This window comes from Myodes glareolus, chromosome X (genome assembly GCF_982192425.1).
Source record: "Myodes glareolus chromosome X, mMyoGla1.1, whole genome shotgun sequence".
Lineage (NCBI taxonomy): Eukaryota > Metazoa > Chordata > Mammalia > Rodentia > Cricetidae > Myodes > Myodes glareolus.
The window spans coordinates 89,223,408-89,240,106 of NC_142053.1; the positions used below are offsets into that span (position 1 = coordinate 89,223,408).

A 16,699-nucleotide genomic window follows, 5' to 3' on the forward strand; every position below is an offset into this window, starting at 1 on the left:
CCCCGTGACAACAGCCCAGTTTGTCACTGTTTGTAAAGCTGGTGCTGTGCACCAGTCACAGAACCGCCAGTGTTCTCCATGATGAAGGTACGAAAATGCTCATGATGACAATAAAACCACTGGAAAGACCCTCTCCCCCTCTGTACGTTTACTGTAGAATGCTGGGACATGGTCACCGTGTCCTGAGCCCATGGCTGAATGCTAGTCAATGATGGTGAGGATTTACACTCTAAGGCCCCGAGAGGCTACGAGGATGGGCCTGGCACATAAAATACAATGCAGAAGAAGGGGAGCGATCCACAAAAAGAAACACGTGGTATGCTTTCTACTATATAGCTCCACAGAAACGACATTGCTTATGGAATTGCACCCTACAGCATTCCAAGCAGGGAGATCTGAGGAGCTGGCTGGACTTTCCAGATTTCATTATCAATTGCTTCAACCGCGAGGTTTCACACCTGCAGGTGGAAGGGTGCCAGTGTGTTTTGGCCCGATTTCTTCTTCTGACTCCTGCCCCAGGAGGACAAAATCTAACTATGTGAAAAAACTTTGACCCAGGACATGGCACACAGTAACCAATTTCGAGGGGTGTATGTGTGCGCTTGTAGCAGGCATCTAAATGGTGCGTGTGTGTGTGTGTGTGTGTGTTTGTGTGTTTGTGTGTGTGTGTGTGTGTGTGTGTGTGTGTGTGATTGAAGGAGGTATCTCCTGAGAAATGGTGTGTGTGTTGTGTGTGTGTGTGTGTGTGCTTGGAGCATACATCTCCTCAGAAATGGTAACAGCCTTAAGGTAGTTCATTTCCTGAGAGTAACAGAGTCTATCTTGTCTGAAGTTTTCTCCTCGGCCCAGCAGCACACAACTTCCAAGGCAGGAGAAGCGCCAGGGAACAGGCTCAGCTCCGGGAGGGGCCGCAGGAGGCTGATCTGCTGCCCACGGGGAGGTAGGGGTCCAGGTTGCCCTCCCTGGCTGAGTGTCTGGGAGCCTCAGCAGCCTCCTGGAGGAACTGTCATTCTCCCTGCACTTGGGAAGACCTGGATTACTTTGTAACCCAAGTGTGGAAGTTCTTTCCCCGCGCCAGACTCTGCCTCTGGGCTGTCTCCCGTGCTCCAGAGACACGGTACCAGAATATTTAAATCACTGTGGCGTTAAATACGTTTTAATATCTGATAGGGCCAGTTTCTGCGCATTGCACTTTTTTTTCCTTTCAGGAACGTGTTCGGGCCCGCGGCAGGGGGCGGGGTCGCGCCTCCGCCTCAGCTCTGGTTCCAGCCGAGCCTCACCGACGCCGAGATGGAAATCCCGAGGCTGCTCCCGGCTCGCGGGACACCACAGGGCGGCGGCGGCGGCGGCTGCTGCCCCGCGGGTGGCGGCGGGGTGCCCCGAGCCCCGGACTCTCTGGCTTGTCAGGCCCCCACGCGCCGCCTCCTCCTGCTTCGGGGGGCCCAAGATGGCGGGCCGGGGCCGCGGAGCGCAGAGGCCCAGAGGGCCTCACGGGGCCTGGGCCCGAGCCCTAGCGCGAACCGCTTGGCGCCTAGGCCGGATCCCCGGAGCCGCGGCGGCGGCGGCGGTGGCGGCGGCGGTGGCAGAGGCGGCGGCGGCGACGACTTCTTCCTGTTGCTGCTCGACCCGGTGGGTGGCGACGTAGAAACGGCGGGCGCAGAGCAGGCCGGAGGGCCGGTGCGGAGGGAGGAGGCCGGGGCAGGCCCGGGACCCGAGCGGCCCGCGAGCGGCGCGGCGAACCCCGCGGGCCGGCCCGAGCCGGGGCCCCGGCGCCCGTCGGCCGCGCCGGCTCCGTCGCCGCTCCCCGCGGCGGGCCCGGGCCCCGGCCCCGCGGCGGCCTTCGCGGGCACCATCACCATCCACAACCAGGACTTGCTGCTGCGCTTCGAGAACGGCGTCCTCACCCTGACCACGCCCCCGCTGCCCGCCTGGGAGCCGGGGGTCGCGCCGGTTCCACAACCGCAGCCCGGGGGCCCGGGCGGCCCTGGAGGCCCGGGCGGCCCGCAGGCCGGCTGCCCGCCCGCCGCCGCCGCCGCCGCCGCCGCCGCCGCCGCCGCCTCCGCTACCCCTGCGGCTGCCGCCTCCTCGCAGCTGGGCGACTGCCCCGAGCTGCCACCCGACCTCCTGCTGGCCGAGCCGGCGGAACCCGCGCCCGCGCCGGCGCCTCCGGAGGAGGAGGCCGAGGCCCCGGCCGCCGCCCAGAGCCCCCGCGGGCCTCTCGGGCCGGGCCCGGGCGTGCTGCTCTACCTGTGCCCGGAGGCACAGTGCGGCCAGACCTTCGCCAAGAAGCACCAGCTGAAGGTGCACCTGCTGACGCACAGCAGCAGCCAGGGCCAGCGGCCCTTCAAGTGCCCCCTGGGCGGCTGCGGCTGGACCTTCACCACCTCCTACAAGCTCAAGAGGCACCTGCAGTCGCACGACAAGCTGCGGCCATTCGGCTGCCCGGTGGAGGGCTGCGGCAAGAGCTTCACCACCGTGTACAACCTCAAGGCGCACATGAAGGGGCACGAGCAGGAGAACTCCTTCAAGTGCGAGGTGTGCGAGGAGAGCTTCCCCACGCAGGCCAAGCTCAGCAGCCACCAGCGCAGCCACTTCGAGCCCGAGCGGCCTTACCAGTGCGCCTTCTCCGGCTGCAAGAAGACCTTCATTACCGTGAGTGCCCTGTTCTCTCACAACCGCGCCCATTTCAGGGAACAGGAACTCTTCGCCTGCTCCTTCCCCGGCTGCAGCAAGCAGTACGACAAGGCTTGCCGCCTCAAGATCCACCTGCGGAGCCACACGGGAGAGCGGCCTTTCCTCTGCGACTTTGACGGCTGTGGCTGGAACTTCACCAGCATGTCCAAACTCCTGCGACACAAGAGGAAGCACGACGACGACCGCAGGTTCACCTGTCCCGTGGAGGGCTGCGGCAAGTCCTTCACCAGGGCCGAGCACCTCAAAGGCCACAGCATCACCCACCTGGGCACGAAGCCCTTCGTGTGCCCCGTCGAAGGCTGCTGTGCCAGGTTCTCTGCCCGCAGCAGTCTCTACATCCACTCCAAGAAGCACTTGCAGGACGTGGGCGCTTGGAAGAACCGATGCCCGGTCTCCACCTGCAACAAACTCTTCACGTCCAAGCACAGCATGAAGACCCACATGGCCAAGAGGCACAACCTCAGCCAGGACCTCTTGGCCCAGCTCGAAGCCGCCAACTCTCTCACGCCCAGCAGTGAACTGGCCAGCCAGGGGCAGAACAACAACGATCTCAGTGGCGCGGAGCTGGTGTCTCTCTTCTCGGACGTGCCCGGCCACAGTTCTGCCGCGGTGCTGGACACGGCCCTGGTCAACTCTGGGATCTTGACTATTGACGTGGCCTCTGTGAACTCGACTCTCGCGGGGGGTCTCCCTGCCGATAACAGTAACCATTCCTTAGGGCAAGCGGTGGACCCCCGGGCCCTGAGGGCCCCCGGTGACCTTCCCCAGGGTCTGGATACCTCTCTCTTCTTCGGAACCTCGGTGGCCGCCTATCAGCAGAGCCCCTTAGACATGGACGATGTCCCCGGGGGAAGCGTGGGGGGGCTCTTTGGCTCCTTGGCTCTGAAAAACTCAAGCCTGGAGCCCCAAGCTTTGACACCCAGCAATAAGTTAACTGTGGACACGGAAGCTCTGACTCCCTCCAGCACCCTTTGTGAAAACAGTGTCTCAGAACTACTGACCCCTGCCAAAGCTGATTGGAACGTGCATCCCGACTCTGACTTCTTTGGGCACGAGGAAGAGACCCACTTTGGATTCTCCAACCCAACGGGAAGCCACTGTTCTCAGAAAGAAACAGATCTTATCACGGTGACTGGCACCCCGTTTTTGGTATGAACCTGCTCTGCCCTGCCCTGCCCTGCCCTGCCCTGCCCTGCCCTGCCCTGCCGTGCCATGCGGCTCACTTTTATCACACTCCGGTCTGAGGACGTTCTGGATGGAGTGCTTCCTTGCAGTCGTTTCTTGCTGCTTTGCAGAGGAACGCGTCTGTGGACTACAAATTTAGAGATTTACATTCTCATCCTGGGCCTGGAACTCATGAGTTCTGTGACCCTCAGCAAGTCTCCCAACCTAGCTGAGCCTTAATTTTTTCTTTTACTTATAAAGGAGGTGGTTTGGTCAGATGGCTTCTACTCTCTTCAGCTGTTTAGGTTATGGATATTAAGTGTCTTCTTTCTTAAAATTTTTCGTGACAGCCCAACAATGATATGCTCTTATTTTGAATATAAAGTAAATTAAGTTATGTAATAGTGAATATAGACTTTGCACTTGACTTCATCAATTGTAAATTCATGAATCATATTATTTGTTTTTATCGTTTTCCCTGTTTTAGTATTTTTGAAGGAGCTCCAGATTTTAGTTTATTCATACATAGGCTGTACTGATCTTCAGAATTCATTGGGTCTTTAGAAAAAAATTGTTGTAATAGTTTCTTTATATCAATTACTACCCAAGTTTTTAAGTTCATATTGTCACATAAATGCTTCCTGGTTTAATATTCTTTAATGTTCTGAAATATATTTTAATCTGTATGTCCCATTTTCACCCTTTACTTAAGAATTTATTCATTGAAAATAATTATTTTTGAGTAGAATTTGCCACATCTCATCTAATTTTTGTTGATTGTGTCCTTTGTGTTTACTAAGTTTTCCTAATTTAGTAGTAATGACTTGATCATTTTTAAATATTCTTTTTGCATGGAATTTTTATAGATCACCCTGTGCTTTTTTATTAATTTGCTTATGCTGTCTCCTTTCTCTTTCTGTGATACTGAGAGCCTTTGCCGGTCAGGACGTTTGTTTGTGATTACTTTTGCTTCTAATATGTTGAATTTTTTGTGTATAATCGTAACCAATTAGGGGAGGAGGAAATGTTTTTTAGAACACTTCAGAAAGTGTAATAAAGTATTATCCAGTGCCAGAAGATTCTCTGAAATGATGGTAAACTAACAAGACAAAGTAACAAAAAGATTTGTGTTGGCTGTTTTCATTGTTGCTATTTCAGACAGCTTTTGATGGTAGTAGGAGGCTGTGTTGTAGAATTGCGGTCTAGGACTTGGTCAAGAAAGAGACTCAGGGTCCAGTTAGTGCTCTGTGGTGTTGGAGAGATTTTCTTGGAGATCTTAGTCTCACTAAACTCAGTTTCCTGTTTACTGATTCATGTGTATTCACATGACTAACATTCCCTAGCCATTTTTTCTCAGATAGTTTTCAACACGTAAGAAAAAGTATGTATTTCAGCACATTTTAATGACTTCATATGCTCTTTTTACAATCTCAGTTTTTTGTGTTGTTAGGGAAAAATAGTCATAATTCAGTCGTATTGGTATTCAAGTTAATAAAGTGTTGTGGGTTTTAGAATGAAACAGGAAAGGGTCTCTTTATTTCTTAACCTGAATATTTTTCTGTTCCAAATAGTTGTGGGAACAAGCAGAAGTGGGAATACTGCTCACGTGGTTATCGCCATGCCTCTCCATTTGATCACTCTGTCAACACCCTTGTTCTGTTTCTAATATCAGGGCTTCTCTCTGTGACTGTGGGGCCTCTGGTTCTCTCAGCATCTGATAAAGGAGCAGAGGGCGACCATATCCTCTGCGATCTTAAGAGAGCATTGTTATAGTTTTACAGAATTGAAAGAAATCAAAGATTGAATCTCAATATTGTGTAAACACTGTACAGAGAGTATAGCATTTTTAGTTTATGGAATGTTTCCATAACTTATGTCTTTTATTTTTGTTCAGAGCAACCCTGTGAAGTAGTTTTAGGAAAGTCTGTGCATGTTTCATATAGTTTAGCCAACTCACATTCCAACTGGTTTTGGCTATGACTGACAGTTCTATATATAGCTTCACAGAAAAAGAAGTTTTTTCACCTCTCCTGTTTGCAACTTCCAAGATTCACTCTCCTCTGTCATAAGCGGCTGCTTTGTTCCAACTTAATTGGTTTCTGTTAGCTTCTGCTTACTTTTTCTATAGTCTAATCCCTCGCCTATGTGTCCCAGTCCTTCCTTACCTTTCCTTTTCTTTCTCTCTTTGTTTAATGGGTAGATATTTTTCCTGTGACCATCCCTTCACTATTTTCCTCATGGCACATTTTATTTCAGTGCTAGCATTCACTGAGTGTATACTGTAGTTCTGTATGGACAGTAAAAAGCTATTTTCTGAGCTTAAATAATACTGTGTGTATATATGATTCAAAGCATAAAGGAGATTATTTTTTATGCTGTTCAAATGAGAAGTGAATTTTTGTTTCATTATTTCTATTTAAAAAGGTGTTTTTTGTTTTTTGTTTTTTTTGGCCAGGGAGTTCTGCTAATCCTTCCTCATTTGTTCTAGTGTCCTAGTCTAGTAGCATTTGCATGTAGATGTCTATGGATGACAGACTTTGGAAATGCACTAAATATTTGCCACTATGAAATGTTTCTTTGTTGTGTGTATGTTGGTATTTATACACACCCACAGATACTAACAAATATTTTAAAAATGGTTGTACTCATTTAGTGAAATGAAAAGTAGGCATACTTTTATAAATCAAAAAATGCTTAGAATTTTATTTTGTCTACCCATTTGACAGTTTTCCATGTTTGTGTTGAAACTATTTGTATTCATAAAATATATTTCAAAAGTGTTATTCATTTGAAAGTTCTTAAATAGACCACTATTTTTTGTGTTTGGCAAATAAGTCTGTCAAGGATGAGCTGAATACACAAGTCATGAAAATAAAGTAAATTTATAAACATGAAGATAAATTAATGTTGTGATTTTATTTATTTATTTAATTCCTTAAAGCAACTTTTTTTCCAATAAGAAAGCATAAACTCTGTTTTTCTACTTGCTCCTAGCAATTTCAAAGGGCAAATGCTACTTTTCTTAAAGATGTCAGGTTTGATTTGTTTCACTGAACTAAGTTCTTCAAATTGTTTCTATCTCAATATGGTTTTATAGAAGAATGTTGAACAGTTTTGTGTTTTTAAGATAAGGTTACTTTCTGTTGGGATGATAAAATATTGTCAGCACTCATTTTAAATAATAGAGTGAGTGGTTAATTTTATCTTTTTGTTAACCTTTCCCTTTGCTTCTCCTTAATTTTTGGCTTATTTTGTTGATTGGAAAATCAGTTACAAAATAGCTTAAAAGGAAGTCTGTTTCTACTGGCACTATTGGTCATGAAGTCAAAGTGTATCGGCCTTTAGTTAAGGGTGTGGTGCAGAACTTGAGCATTCGCTCAGCTGACATGAATTTGATTTTTACCACCACAAAATATTTTTTTGTGTGTGTTTATATAGATGTACTTTTGGGTCTTTATTTGCCAGTCAATATAATGAAAAACTTCTTGAGCAGTAAGCATGAATCATAGATAGTGTTTGTTAACTTTGCTTTTATTTTCCTTTTGAGGAAACATGTGAGCACAAAGTGTAAGGTGGATATTGCACTGCACGCATTTCAAATTAACAATTATTTATGCATATAAAATGTTGAGGATTCTTTAAACAGAAATATAGATACATATTATATCCTTGACCTTTGAGAAAATCACACTTGATAGGAGGAGATAGAAAATTGTATTATACAGTTACAGAGTAAAAACAAGATTAATTTGGTATCAGATTGACGGAAAGTTGAAAAAATAACCGAGTATGTGAAATTTGTTATGAGAGCCAGTAAATGCTTTAATAGAGAAGTTAATGCTAATGATGTTTTTTTAAAAAAAGTTAATTTAGTAGGCCTGTGTAGGTGTGCAGAGAAACACTGGAAAAGCAAAGCAGATGAATATTACAGCCGTTCCAGTGAAGACAATGAGGTATGAAGCCAGGACTGGTGTCAGCGAGTGTGAGAGAGAAGGCAAGGAGAGAGGTTTTTGAGATTCCTCTAGCCCATGAAGAGGGAATAGAATGTAATATTTTAGCAAGCTAGATATAGACGTTATTATAGAAAGACTGACAAGAGAAACTGGGAGTGTAACTCAGGTTTCCTGGGAATTGTAATACAATGAGAGAAGTAAGAAGAGCACTTTGGGAACGAGCATAGAAGTTTGGTGTATTTAATTAAATGACAAATGATGACACAATTATTCATAAGCTGTCAATCTTGTTTATTCAGATTCTGTATAGCAGCAGAAGGCCACTTCCTCTTTCTGGGCTCCTACAGGCATTCTGTGAACTACCTCCATGGTTCTCCTTGGTAGTTTCCCTTGAAGGACGAGAGGCATTTTCATCAGCTCTGCCACTGACGACTATAGCAGTGATTCGTCTTCAGGACTGCTAAGTACTTAAATTGTGGTTAGTACAATTGAGAATTAAATTCCTAATTTATGTTTGAGCTTTCATTTTAAAACTGTGGCAATATGAAATATTGGTTTTCTGTTGTTATATTGTTCTGGAAGGATTTCATTTCACTTTGGCTATGGGAAATATTTTCTTTTGTTTACTTTTCTTTTTAAAAGAATTTTTAAATTTAATCATGAAAAACTTGATATCCAAATTGAGATATATTGTTATTGTAAAATAATAACCAGAATTTAAAGGTATAGTACCAACATTTAAATATTTTATTGCTGTTTATATAAAGAATAGTATTTTGAATATATTTGTTTAAAATATTAGAATTAATTTTCCAGTTTCTTTTACTATTTAAGTTTGTTTTAATTGCTTGATTTTTTTTTGTTTTCTTTTTCAATACAGGATTTTTCTGTGTACCCCTGGCTGTCCTAGAACTAGCTCTATAGTCCACGCTGGCCTCAAACTCAGAGATCACCTGCCTCTGCTTCCCGAGTACTTGGACTGAAGGCATGTGCCACCGCCTGCCTAATTGCTTGATTTTTTTTGTGATAGACTATTGCTATATAGCCCAGGCTAGTCTCAAACTTCCTTCAACCTCGAAAGTTCTGAGATTACAGGCATGTAGCAATACACAAAACCTTTTTACTTTCTTAGTGTAGCTACTAGAAAATTGAAAATTATGTAAATAATTCTTGCTATACCTGCAAAAATAAAGTAAAATATTAAATCATATTTTAAGCTCTTCCTTTATTAAGTCTATCAATCTGATTGTTCATTGCCTCCCTGAGGTTACTGTATCAAAATAAGGTATTCTACCTCTTCTGTCTGAGGCTCTATTTAAAAAAAAACCAAAAACTCAGTAAGTAGTTTACTTTACGCTTAAGGTAAATAACAACAACAACAACAAAACCTCACTGTGTTATAAAGGACTGCATTATAATTTGAAGGACAGTATTTTGTCACTGATTTCAGCAACTATTTTATTAGCATATAAACATTAGGTTTCCTTTCAGTTGTTTCCAGACAGAATTTGTTTTTGTTGTTCCCTTTCTCCCTGTTCCCATTCTCTAATGTGTATTTTCATACTTTTGTATTTTCCCTCCTTCCCCAACCTCTGGTTGCCTCCTATCGAGTTTCATACCCTCTACTCTCTCTTATGCCTCCTCACTTACACACATACAAACATCAAAAGTTAGAATCTGCAAATGAGAAAGAATATGTTTTTTTAGTTTGACCAGTACCATTTGTTGAAGATGCTGTCTTTTCTCCAATGTGTATTATTGTCTTCTTTCCCCAAATTCAGGTGACTGTCAGAGCATAGGCTTATGGATGAGTGCCCAATTCTATCTATCAGTGTGTCTGTCCGTATGCCAGTACTTTTAAGGTTTTATTACTGTACCTCTGTGGTATAGTTGAAATCTGTGATGGTAATACTCCCTGTGGGGTTTTTTATTTGGGGAGATTGTTTCAAATATCCTGGGTCTTTTTTAGTTCCATTTAAAATTTGAAGTTCCGTTTCCTTTCTGTGAAGAAATGGAAGAGGTTTAGACTTTTGATGGGGATTGCATCAAATCTGTAGATTGCTTTTGGTAGAATATCCATTTTCACAAAATACAATCCTACCAAGCCATGAGTGTGAGAGTTCTTCCACCTTCTGATGGCTTCAGTTTCTTTACACAGTGTCTTAAAGTTTTTATTTTACAAATATTTTACTTCCTTTGTTAGAGTTATGCCAAGATATTTTTACTTTGTTATATTTTAATTCAGACTATTGTGAAAGTATTATTTTTTCAGTATATTTTCATTTTTATACAGGAAGACTACTGATTTTTGTGTGTTAATTTTGTATCCTGTTACTTTGGTGAAAGTGTTTATCAGCTGTAGAAGTTTCCTGGTGGAGTGTTTAGGGTCTTTTATATATAAAATCAATCATCATCTCCAAAAAGGATTACTTTAGAATTCTTTCCTATTTGTATCCTCTGCTGTAGCTAAGACTTCAAGCACTATTTTGAGCAGGTGCAGAGTAAGTACACATCATTCTCTTGGTTTTGGCTTTAATGAAAATGCTGGGAGTGTTTCTCCATTTGGCATGATGTAAAAGTGGGTTTGTTGTATATTGTTTTTATTTTGTTGAGATATATCCCTTATATTCCTAGACTCTCCAGGACTCATGAACGGAAGTTGAATCTTATCAAAGACCTTTTCTGCATCTCCTGGTATGATCATGTGATTTCTGTCCTTTACTCTGATTGTGTGGTGAATTACATTTATTGATTTATGGATGCAGAACCATCCTTAGATTTCTGGAATAAAACGGACTTTAAGTGGTGGGAGATCTTTTTGATATGTTCTTGAATTTAGTTTGTATTTTATTGACAGGTTTTCCATCTGTGTTGATCAGGGACATTGGCATATAACTCTTTTTGTATTGGGTTTTAATCCACTTTAGCATCAGAGTAATACTGGTTCTGTAAAATGAATTCAGAAGTATTTCTTGCTTTTCTATTTTATGGGATAATTTGAGCAGCCCGTTGAAGGCCTATTAGAATTCATTCTGTGCTGATTCCATCTGGTCCTGGGTGTTTTTTAGTTTGGAGGTTTTTAATTACTGCTTCTATCTCATTGATTGTTATGTTCGGTTTCAGTTATTTACTCCATTTTAAGCTTGGTAGGGTATATGCATCTAGAAATTCATCTATTTCTTTTATAGCTTCCAGTTTAAAGTATGCCCTAAAGATTCTATGAATTTTTGGTGTCTTCTGTAATATTTCCCTTTTAGTATTTAATTTTATTAATTTATGTCTTATTTCTTTTTCTTTTGGCTAATTTGGCTAAAGGTTTTTAGTTAAGTTTGTATCGGGCTTTCTTGGCCTGGCAGACTTAACTATGAATTGTGAATGATCACCCTTAGCTTAGGCTTATTTCTAGCTAGCTTTTTTTAAAACTTAAGTTAACCCATTTGTATTAATCTATGTGTTGGCCCCAAGATAGGCTTACCTAAACTACATACTGTCCATCCTGCTTTCCTGCTTCCCCCATGTCTGTCTGTCTGGTCCCTGGCTGACTGGCCCCCTTTCTCTCTGACCACCAACTCTCTCTATCCCTCCTCTGCCTAGCTATTGACCATTCAGTTTTTAAATAGACCAATCAGGTGCCTTAGCCAGGTAAGATAAAACAGTAATATATCTTTACATAGTTAAACAAATGAAGCATAAACAAAAGCACCAATATTTGCATAGTTAAATATTCTGCAACACAAACAAATGTAACACATCTTTACATAGTTAAACAAATGTTCTGTTCCCCAACACAAGTTTATCTTTTTCAAAGAACTCTTTCTTAATTCTTTCTGGGTTTTCATATCTATCTGATTAATTTCTGACCTGATTTTTGTTTCTCTTCATATCTACTTTGTTGTTATTCTTGTTTTTCCAAGCCTTCAGGTGCATTATTGTTAGTTTGAGGTTTCTAATATTTTTTTCACAAAGATATTATGCTATAAACATTCTCTTAGAACTGTTATCATTTTTTTCTATAGATTGGGTATTGCTGTTGGTTGTCCTTTTACTCTTTTGGCTCTTTTTGGGGAGGGGGCCTCTCACCCAGCTCGCAAATAAATACACATAGACTTAATTTTACTTATGATTTCCCAGCCTTAGCTTGGCTTGTTTATAGCAAGATTTCCTTAAGTTAAATTCTACCCATCTAACTTTTGCCTCTGTGCTTTTACCTTTCTCTATTTCTTTTCTTCCACTCTTACTCTGTGACTGGCTGTGTGTCTGGATGGCTGCCCCCTTGCATCCTTCTCCTTTTCTTTCTCCCTTTTCTCTCTTGCTCCTCTTTGATCTTCTTTCTCTCCTTCTATTTATTATCTCCAGCAGTCCCACCTATCCTTCTCCTGCCTCGCTGTTCAACTCTTTATTAGACCAATCAGGTGTTTTAGACAGGCACAGTAACACAGCTTCACAGAGTTAAACACATACAGCATAAAATAAAGCAATACAGCTTTGCATTATTAAACAAATGTATTTCTTGGAAGCAGAGAAAAGATAGATCATGTTTTCTAATCCCATCCTCTAATCTGTGTATTATTGGGGAACTGAGTCTACTAATATTCAGGATAATTATTGAAAGATGTGTATTCTTGTTGTTAAATTGGTTTGGTGCTGATTCTTTGACCTCTGCTGATATATTGTCCTGGTGTATGTATTTTTCTATTGGTTGTGTTTATTCTTTACTTTTGACTAAAATAGTCCTTTCAATATCCACCACAAAGTTGGCTTAGTATTCATAAATTCTTTTAATTCGTCCCTTTGGAAATTTTTATTTCTCTATGAATTTTGATATTTTTGCTGGGTATAATATTCTGGATTGACAATTATATTCTTTCAAAACTTGAAACACATTTTTCCATGCCCTTCTGACTTTGAAATTTCTGACATATAGTCAGGAGTTATTCTGGTGGGCCTGTTTTTATAAGTCACTTGACCTTTTCTTCTTGCAGTTTTCAATATTCTTTCTTTATTTTGTTTTTAGTGATTTTACTATAATATGTTGTGGACACTTTCTTTCTTGCCCTTATCTGTTTGGGGTCCTGGAGGCACCAGTATGGGTATCTCTTTCTCATGTGTGAACATTTTTATAATGTGATTTTACTGAAAATAGAGTCTATACCTTAGATGTGGTAATTCTCCTTTTCTCATGCCTATAATTTGAAAGGTAGGTCTTTTCATGGTATTCAAAAGTTTTCACTTCTGTTCATGGGAGATTTTGTTTGTTTACATATAAAGCATATCGCTAAATTTTAAAGTAATGTAGTTTCTCTACTTTTTCTTTCACCCTTAATTTTTCCCATGGTTCACTCTATTAGTGAGGTCTCAAACTGAGGCTTTAATTTGACTCATGTAGTTTTTCCACTTTTGGCATTATTTAGGTTTAGTTTTTCTTTCAGTAATTCTGTATCTTCTTGAATTCTGTTTTCATATTATGTATTAGCTTTCTTACTTCATTTATCTGTTTTTTTTTTACTCTGAGTTTTCTGAAACCAATTTTAATCAGTCTTTTGAATTTCTTGTCTGCCAGTTCTTCAAGGCTATTCTCATTGACTTCCATTATTACGGGACTTGTAATTTTTGGAGGACACGTGTCTTGGATTTTTATGTGGATTTTTTTTCTATTTTTGTGCCAAGATTTGTGCCTTTGGACTTAGTTGGTTGAATGGGAATGTGGGCCTGGTGATGATTGTCTGGGGAATGCTTGCCAATCAGCATCAGAAGCTGGAGAAACTGTGCAACTGGGCAGGGCATTCAGGGTGCAAGATACTTTATTGGGACTTGAATTTATGTTATTACTCAGACAGACAGACAGACAGACAGATTTGGTTTTTGCTCCAGGGACTGGAGCAACAAGGGACCTGGCTTTCCTTTGTTTCTCATGCAGAGAGCTGAGCAAATTGGGAGGTGTAGGTTGAATGGTTGGGCCCTGGTGGGCTCTTATTTCTATGTGGTAGAAGCTAGGAAGATTAGGAAATATGTGCCCTAGGTATTTTTTTAAAAAATATCATAAAATTTTTTTTGTGTGTGTGTGTGTGTGTGTGAGACCATTACATCATCTTGATAAGTTGATTCTTAGATTAATGTTCAGAACCTTTATTTCTTCTGAGTAATTTTTCTGTGTAGTCTACTTCATCAGATATGCATATTGCTAGTCCTCATTGTCTTCACAGTGCAACTGCTTGGCATATCCTCCTTTCATGTTTTTACTTTCATTCTGTGTCTTTGCCAGTGTGGTGTGTGTCTTGCAGACCAGAAACAACTGTTTCTTATCTTTTAATCCAGTGAGCTAATGTGCATCTTTTAGTCGTAAAACTAACAGAATTAACTTTGGGGGTAAACACTGATTCTTGTAATTTTGTTCATTGTTTACATGGTTCAGATTTTTTCTTTCTCCCTTTTTTTTATTTTAGGAGTTTGGTTGCTATGTTGAGCATGTTTGATTCTTTTCTTGTTCTTATTTGTTATCTAGTTCTAGTCTAGTTTATTCTTTCCTGAGCACTTGTGTTTGTGACTGTCTTTCTCCTCTATGTGTATAATTTCTGTAAGTGTTTTCTACCATACTGTGTGAGTGGTCATTAATTGCTTTAGTGTGTGCCTACCTTGGAAGGTATTTATTTCACCACTGCTTTTAAAATATGTCTCTCCTGGGAGCTAGGGGGAAGGGTAGTAAATGTTTCCAAAACACATTGTATGGATTTCTTAAATAATTAATAAAATATTCTCAAAAAAGAGAATTCACCTGAATATAGTAGTCCTGTTGGACATTTATTTACTCTCACAGCTTAGATTACGTTATTTCTTACTGTTCTGGATTTTTGGTTTTTCTGCCAAGACAATGTTATCCTAATGAGTTTCCCTTTGTATATAAGCTGACAATTTTCTTTTGTAGTTTTTCATATTACTTTTGTGGTTTCAGTGTTTTAACATTGTAACATAAAGAGGTTTGTAGCAGACTCTCAGCCTACCAGCCCCCAAATAATGACATGGAGACTTATTGTTAGTTGTGAATGTTCAGCTTTGTCTTATGCTTGTCCCACTAGCTCTTTTCTTTTAATTTAACTGCTTTCTCTTCATCTACCTTTTGCCTTGGGGATCTTTACTTTATTTTTTAAACTCTGCATGTTCTCCTTTTCCTGCTTCTGTGGCATGCTAGCTGATGACTACCTGACTGTCTGGCCCTGGATGTCTCCCTTTCTTTCTCCCTCATTCTCTCCTCTGGAGCCCAGATTCCTCCTCCTTATTGTTTCTGACTGCCAGCCCCACCTATTTCTCTCCTGCCTAGCTATTTGTTGTTCAGGTTTTTATTAGAAGAATCAGGTTCCTTAGCAGGCAGAGCAACACATCTTTTCAGTGTTAAACAAATGCAGCATGAACAAGAGCAACATCTCACATCACTAAACAAATACAGCATAAACAAATGTGTCATATCTTTCCATAGTTAAGGTAATGTTACACAACACAGTTGTGTTCTAATTAGAAATTAAACTTTTAGAAGTGACACCATGCAGTTTTATAGCAAACTTCCCATCAAATTTCCATTCACATATTAGCAATCAGTCAAGAGCAGAAAGCACTCTGATCTTGGGGACATAGCAATGGTAGAGCATCTGATACAATCCCCCACCAGGCTCCATTCCCAAGACCCACTCCAAGAATATATTATTGTTGGAAAAAATAAGAATAATAGAGCCACTTGCTTTTATTTTCTAAAAGACCAGGGGTACTTTTTTTTAAAAACATCCTCTAAGTATTTAATGATTGTGTCCCTATTATTACCTACATAAACATTCACTCAGAATACATAAGAGTATTTTTTTCTTAGTTTTTGCATTTGAGATTCCAAAGTGTAGTTAAATTAGATGATTGATACTTTAACTGACCTGCTGAACAGATGATACTTTTACACTGTCTTTTAGAGGATTTTCTCTACTATTTACAGTAGATGTTTGATTTATATAATTAAAATGTATAATGTAATCCTAATTTTTTCTTTTCTCTTTTTACTATTATTATTTTATTTTTTACTGGAAAGACACTCTCGTGCCTACAGTCTTTTGTTTACAATTTATATGCATTTATATGGACTTTGTACCTACAAAACTTTCTTTCTTACCAAGAGATAAGATACCATTAGGGAGTGTGCTGGATTTATCGCCTTGCACAATAATATTTCTTTCTGTTGAAAGCCCAATGTTTCTTTGTTCTGCTTAAATGGGTGCTTCACAAAACACAATCCTTAATCCACAATTATCTCTCCTCCCTGAAGATGGATGATGTCTTTCCTCTGCAGCAAGTATAGAGTGTTTCATAGACAAATTGCTTTTTCAACTGCCACAAGTGATCCATTAGCAAGAATGTAGGTGAAACTGCTACTGTTGCTGCCTGTTTTCTGTATGAGTGAAGCTGTTTCTCTGTCCAGTGACTAACTATGCTGTTCTTTCCCTAGAAGATTCTAATATCAAGATACAATGAGCAGATTACAGAGACTGGTAACCTGTATGTGTAATCCTGTAAAACATTATTCTTATTTTGGATAAGAATATAACAAAAGATCTATTTTTTAGCCAATCCAGAGAATATTAAATCCTGAGGTCAGTGAGTGGGTAAAATTTGACACAGTGGGTTAAAGATCTTGCCATATCATCATAAAGAGCAGGATATCTTTCATACAGGCAAATGACATTCCATTGCTTATATATACTCCATTAATCCATCTATGAACATTTAAACTACTTCCATATATTAGCCATTGTAAATAATGATAAAAATCGGGGTGCAAATATTTATTTCAGAGCCTTAATTTCTTTGGACACATGATTGCTGGGTCATATATTAGTTGTGTTTTAAAATTTTTG

The 16,699-nt window shown here is 41.0% G+C and overlaps 1 protein-coding gene across 3 annotated transcripts; it reads left to right on the forward strand.

The window, feature by feature from the left end:
- The first annotated feature begins 922 nt into the window (after positions 1 to 922).
- Positions 923 to 10,568, forward strand: Zxdb (zinc finger X-linked duplicated B). Of its 3 annotated transcripts, none has more exons than XM_085684771.2 (3): positions 923 to 3,843; positions 8,111 to 8,289; positions 10,446 to 10,568. In XM_085684771.2, the coding sequence occupies exons 1-2, from the start codon at positions 1,291 to 1,293 to the stop codon at positions 8,273 to 8,275; spliced, it is 2,718 nt and encodes a 905-aa protein (XP_085540897.2). In that variant the 5' UTR covers positions 923 to 1,290; the 3' UTR covers positions 8,276 to 8,289; positions 10,446 to 10,568. The 3 variants fall into 3 exon arrangements, with proteins under 3 accessions (XP_085540897.2, XP_085540896.2, XP_085540898.2); XM_085684770.2 differs by lacking the exon at positions 10,446 to 10,568 and adding an exon at positions 8,692 to 9,021; XM_085684772.2 differs by lacking the exons at positions 8,111 to 8,289; positions 10,446 to 10,568 and having other exon boundaries at positions 939 to 6,759.
- Positions 10,569 to 16,699: the final 6,131 nt, after the last annotated feature.

Excerpts from the sequence above, each read along its gene's own strand:
- Zxdb (XM_085684771.2), top strand. The coding sequence starts at position 1,291 with ATGGAAATCCCGAGGCTGCTCCCGGCTCGCGGGACACCACAGGGCGGC. Across the intron at positions 3,844-8,110 it reads TGACTGGCACCCCGTTTTTG|ATTCTGTATAGCAGCAGAAG; the intron begins GTATGAACCTGC and ends TTGTTTATTCAG.